Source organism: Limanda limanda, chromosome 13 (assembly GCF_963576545.1).
Source record: "Limanda limanda chromosome 13, fLimLim1.1, whole genome shotgun sequence".
NCBI classification, from domain to species: domain Eukaryota; kingdom Metazoa; phylum Chordata; class Actinopteri; order Pleuronectiformes; family Pleuronectidae; genus Limanda; species Limanda limanda.
The window spans coordinates 14,211,801-14,218,144 of NC_083648.1; the positions used below are offsets into that span (position 1 = coordinate 14,211,801).

At 41.5% G+C, this 6,344-nt stretch overlaps 1 protein-coding gene across 1 annotated transcript in view; it reads left to right on the plus strand.

Moving 5' to 3' along the window:
• Positions 1-6,000, plus strand: part of LOC133017501 (ephrin type-B receptor 1-B) — a 107,706-nt gene extending 101,706 nt beyond the window's left edge. Inside the window, exons 14-16 of the mRNA XM_061083610.1 lie at positions 3,114-3,307; positions 4,927-5,082; positions 5,892-6,000. Of these exons, the coding sequence (XP_060939593.1) occupies positions 3,114-3,307; positions 4,927-5,082; positions 5,892-6,000 (459 nt within the window). The remainder of the gene's footprint in view (positions 1-3,113; positions 3,308-4,926; positions 5,083-5,891) is intronic.
• Positions 6,001-6,344: the final 344 nt, after the last annotated feature.

Here is a 6,344-nt window from a genome sequence, read left to right on the forward strand (position 1 = left end):
GTTGCTCAATCCCTTTCAAGCTAATTCACAGAATCGTCTTGCAAATGTCAATATGTGTTTGTCAGTGGTCCCAAAAGGATTTTATGTCCAAGGACGTGATGGAGTCTGTGTAAGCTTGTTTCTGTGAATGTGATGAGACAAGAATACCTGTATTCACGTAGATCACCGATTCCCATGGAATCCGTCCATGTTAGCGCTGCACCTATCAATTATTTTTAGTAATCGAGTATTCAATTGATTATTCCATAGATTAGTCTAGTAATGACTTAAGCCTCATTGAATAGCAATAGTAAATATCCAAAAGAGAAAAAAGGCACGACTCAAATAACTTGTCCTCATTTTAGAAAATAACATTTACAACAGCTCACATTTTATTGGTTAAATTGAATCCAACATCTGTCCAAACTAAACCCATTAAGTGCTTTTAAGTGCCACCTGGTTTTCTGAATATTAATGTTCAACACAGCTTCAAGTGCAGCACACGAGTGAGGCTGCACACAGCGGGATGTTCATGTGAGATGAGGTGACCGCTGAGCAGTCCATAGTTATACGGATAAAACAATGGGAATTGGGAACAAAGAATCTGAATCTAAATAGTAATTTCAGTTAATTCAGCCCTAGTCCGTTTTATTGCTAAACAATTGGATGTAGGGCCAGAATAAAGGCGTTCTTATTAATTATTTTGTTGCGATCACACGCTCATTCAATATCTCTTGATTTATGTTAAAGATCCTTGAGGAAAATGAAGTATTCAGGTTTTTGAAATTCTTTAATAAATTTAAAAGAAACTCAGAAACTCGCCACTACTGTGCCGACTCATGAAAACAGGACTTTAAGACACTCAAATTCTGGCTGACTTTGGTCGACACATCGAATAAAACTTTAGTAAAAAATAATAAAAAGCTCTGACTATAAGAAACGGCTGCCAGTCGCCACACGAGCTGCCCCCCCTTTATGGATAACTCATAAGAGCGGAAGCTGCAATAAATCACACATTGTTTATCAGTCCCCATCTCGTAGCATCATCACTGGAGATGTCCTTGACTCTGACTTTGAATGGAGTCGCACACTAGCCCCTTTCCTTCCTGGCCGGCTTTTGAGAGCAATGAATGATTGCCGAGAGCTCTGCTTTGTTCCCCATGTCCGTTTGGATAAGGTCCACACGCACATATGCACACAGAGACTCACACAAACACACACACACAACCGTTGGATATAGTCCCATAGTATGAGGTTTCTCCCTAAGCTCCCCTCGTGAGACAACTAGCCAGCCATCAGGCCTCTATGGACCCTGCTCCACAAGGAGCGTCCAACCCAGCAGATGTTGCCTCAGTGGGCCAGCAGCATCCACTGCCTGTTGGGACTAATGCAGGGAGGAGGACTGGCACCACTCAGCGTGTCCGGCTGCTCGGTCCACGCACACATGCACAATTTAAAACACAAACACACACACACCCTCCTCGCTATGCACCATTTGTCAAGATTTTTCTGCTGAGTTGCATTCAACTCTGAAATGGAGATGCCAACCTATAGGGCAGCCTCTAATTTTTAACGATAGTATCTTTTCCACTCGAATTCACACCCTTTTCTCACGACTATGCATTTTTAAGAAAGCTTACATCTATGGAGAGTGTGGATATAGAGGAATAGTTTAAAGCTGGGTTAATTCAGTGTGCAATAAATCAATTTATAGTCATTGTAGTGTAAAATAACTGTTATACTTTGATGCAATATATTAATTATTTATAAGTGTCTGTCTTTGGATGTAGTTTTTGTCTGAGTCTTGCTATAAAAACATAACTGCTATGCTAGTTTTAGTCGTAGCAGTTTATTCAAAGAAAATTATTAACATTTTCGTCCAGTTTGAATCAAGACCCAGAATGAGCAATTTTATAAAGCTTCAGGAAAAAGCTTTCAAATAAAATGTATTATCTATCATCTTATCATCTGACTGATTTTAACAGTTAGGTTTGGAAAGATGCAACCACATTAGCACATCTGATTCAAATTATCTCTTGCAATATGAGTGAATCAGAAAGTAACCAGAAAGAAAAAAAGCCTTTACAATCCAAAAGTAATCTTGTACAGCAGCCCTTTAATAAATTCTAACTTAATAATGATTTTATTCTGTAGCTTTGCAGGCTTGGTGGTGTTGTTATACTAGATTGTGTTATACAGCATGTCATTTTAATCAGAAAGTGTATCTCTACATCTACCACTGTTGTTAATGGATTCTTATGCACTGCTGGTTTGTCGGTATATTTATTACAAAACATGTATTGGAGATACCAAACATGAAATGTGAAGAATATTGAATTTAATGCTTTTATATCACATTTACATTTAAGTCCCTTTCACTCTGGATGAAAAGCCGCTAATTCTCTGATTTTATATTCAGGGATGTAAACATGACACCAAGGACATAATACACGCATCAGTAAATTCTGCATCTCTTTTGCCCTCTCTGTTAAAGCAGCACTCAGTCTGCATTAAATTTGAATATTCTGAAGCAAAATATATTAAAATGAACCTGCAACAACATGGTCACTGGCCTTCAAAATATCAAAGGTGAGACACTAGAAAACAGAAATGTAGACTTGTCCACTGGCGATATTGAATCACCTTTTATTAAGCAATTGTAGCCCATTTAAAAAAAATGCATATACATGTAGGTTTTGATCTCTGTGTAAAAAGGCTGTTAGTGGTAATGAGTGGTGCATTGAGACTGCACTGGACTGTCGATCTATGCAATCTGCCAGTGACTTTACTCCAGTGACACTCCCCTCTGTCCTTCTCTGTCCCTGCTCCCTCCTCCAAGGGCGACATGTCATTGGCTGGAGTCAAGGAAGGGCACACCACCTTGAATGCTGTCAGTCGAGTGACCAATAAAATGTGTGTGTGTTTCTGTGTTGGGGGTGGGGCGGCAGGGCTGAGTGTGTCAGGATAACAAGGTGGATATGCTCAATTAGGATAAATGTCACTAAACTCAGTCAGAATACTATTGCATTTTTGACGAGGTAAATCTTGGACAACCAGCTCGCCCATAGAAACACACACTACCAGGGACAGTTACTAAATGTAATTACTGTATGACTTCGCCCTTCCTCCCTTAGGTGATTAATGCCATCGAGCAGGACTACCGCCTGCCACCGCCCATGGACTGCCCCAGCGCCCTGCACCAGCTGATGCTGGACTGCTGGCAGAAGGACCGCAACGTGCGACCCCGCTTCACCGACATCGTCAGCACCCTGGACAAGATGATCCGTAACCCCACCAGCCTCAAAGCCGTGGCCAACATCCCTGCAGTGTGAGTAGAGAAAGAAACAACACACCCTCTGTCAACACTTCTTCCATATTCATGTTCAAGTGGACATTAAGCACACACAAGTATGCCTTTCATCTGTTTATATATATATATATATATATATATATATACAGTATTTACACAGACCAGCATTCACACGCTCTACTTTTTCATCCTCTCATTAAATAATCATGAATGTTTTACTGCTGATTTGCATAAAACATGAATTTTTCTTCCCTGTGATTTTTTCCTTTCTGCTTATGAGTCACCTCCTCCCCTATCACCCCCCTCACCCTAATATTGGCTTTAGGAAGTTTTCACTTTTTCCACATATTGTGGTCTCACATTATTCTTATTCTAATTATTCTTACCCCAAAAGGAAAAAAAAAAGGTTTGTTTTTTTTGAGAAATGAAGACTAACAGAAACCTCACTTCTACCATAGCATCATTTTGTAGTGGGACAATTGGCCTTGACTGGTTTTTAATCTTACCGGGCATCTTCTTGCCAGTTTTTCTACACCTTGTTTCACCATCGGTCAAAGATCCTCTCAAGCTTGGCCAGATTGGACGCGGACTGCACGCTTCAGGTTTCTCCACAGATATTCCAATTCAATTTTCAGGCTTTGGCCGGCCCACTGAGGGTCATTCAGAGACTTGTCCTGAAGCCACTTGATTTGGCTGTGTTCTCTGGGCGTCTGCCATGCTGTAAAGTGAACTTTTTAGCCCCATGTGAGTTTGAGTTTGTTAAATGGAGCAGTTTTTTTTTTCTTCATGGTCCCCTCTGTCTTTAGCTCGGTTTGCTGTTTCTTTGTCACCAGTTTCATAGTATCTGACACCGTGAAGAATCACCACAGCACTCTTCATTGTGGGGATGGGATTGCCCAGGTAATGAGTGGTGTTGTTGTTTCTGCTTGGTGCAGCACTTGGCTTTCAGACCAAGGAATGAAGGTTTTTACCCATTATACAGGAGAATATCTTCTCTTTCTTATATATAAGTTTATTTAAATATATATATAAGCTGCTTTCAGAAATGCACAGGACTCTGCAGAGGAGGTGCATGTCTGAAATGTCCAAATGAGGAGCGCCACAGTTTCTACGGACTTTATCCTCCTAGCCTCTTGGTATAAAGTCTGTAGAAATCCAGGAAGATCCGATGTGAGAGCACAGCAGGGGATCCCCTGCAAGTGTGTGGGGGGGTTGTTGATGCTTCTGACATGTGACAGAAACAAAAACAAAAAAGGGAGAAAACCAATATCTCCCTGTAAAACGTGGGTGACACAAACATAGAAGATACTGACGAAGATGTGAAGAGAGATTGTGGCCAATTCTCCCGATTTTACCCATAGGTCATGTCTTACAACGACTATATAAGTTTAAATATCGATAGAATTGTATTGATCAGGTCAGAATACTTTCCAAAGCCTTCACACTGTATTCACACACATGCTCACTTTCTTCTTCTCACACCAACACCCACGCCAGCACCATAACCCCTGTTACTCTCCTCCTCTGTAAATCCCCCTTGCTTAATATTGCATCAAAGCAGCTGCACTATATCTCCGCTTACCCCTGTTCTTCTCTCGCTCACTCTCCCTCTGTCTCTCTCTCTCCCTCCCCTGCAGGCCTTCTCAGCCACTGTTGGACAGATCCATACCTGACTTCAACACCTTTAGCTCAGTCGAGGACTGGCTCACCGCCATAAAGATGAGCCAGTACAGAGACAACTTCCTCAACTCAGGCTTTACCTCCCTGCAGCTGGTGGCTCAAATGACCTCAGAGTGAGTTCACCCGCTCGTGTGCAAATGGAGATTTTTCCAAACCCATATGGCACTTGATGGGCACACTCAAATAAAATGACATCAAGTGCATTTATTTTTGGCATGAATGTGACCAGCGACTCAGTCTCTGAATGATAGCATCAAAGTAGAGCCTGTATGGGAAATGCATTAAAATATGACTCATCATTATGGAAAATAACAGGGTTGTGTCTGTGCCAATATTTCCAACTGTGCTGTGAGCAGCTTTCCAAAAATATGGCTCTGAACGTAAAGGCTTTAAATACATGCTTTAAAAGGCATATTTATTTATATATGCTGCTTATGTGGAGTATTTTAAAAGGTTGGGTCACGAAAGCTGTTCTCAAAGTACTCGTAGCAACAATCGACACAAATGGTGCCCTCCATTTATTTTAATTAACAATGTTGCTTGGAGTAGAAATGTGAATGAAAATGTAAAACCATTCTCACATATTTTATTAAAAACGTATGCTTGGGGCTTGGTGGCATTTATGCAGTCTCTTTGCAATGCAAAGCAACATGCATTACTAAGTCCTCTCCCAAGTGAGAGAATACATTTTGTCAAATTGTGTTTTCATTCATTCCAGATATCCATCTAGAAATTGTGCTTTTATATAAAGTACAGCGATGTTTGGAGTGTGAACATTCCAGGAATGTTTGATAGTCAAATCATCTCATACTCAATTGATCCATCTTCAATATGATGGAAATCCCTTTGTCTCTTCATCTCTCCCTTCAAAATCTATTCCTGCTCTTCAATGTTCTGTCTCTGTGCTTCTTTCTCTCCATAGGGATCTGCTGAGAATAGGAGTGACCCTGGCCGGCCACCAGAAGAAGATCCTCAGTAATATCCAGTCCATGAGGGTTCAAATGAGCCAGGCGCCCATCACCATGGCATGACTACAGGGGGCGCCGTGCCACGGGACGGGCAGCATTCGCAGGACCAACAACAATGGCAGCCCTCGAATGACCCCCGATCCATCGGAACGCGCCAGAGTTGAGACTATTGTCTTAATCTAATTCACTACCATGACAACAGGAGACCAGGGTCTACACTACCATATGGTTATCAGCTATCACACTTCATGCAATCCACACCAGGAGTTCAGGGTCCAGACTTGATACTGTTTCTCTACCAGTCCACGGACGGGAAGGTAGACGTCACTTGCTGTGCTTATGAACAGCCATTCATGTCATTGTGAACCAAAATAACACAACAACAATCAAGACATCAACACAGGGAC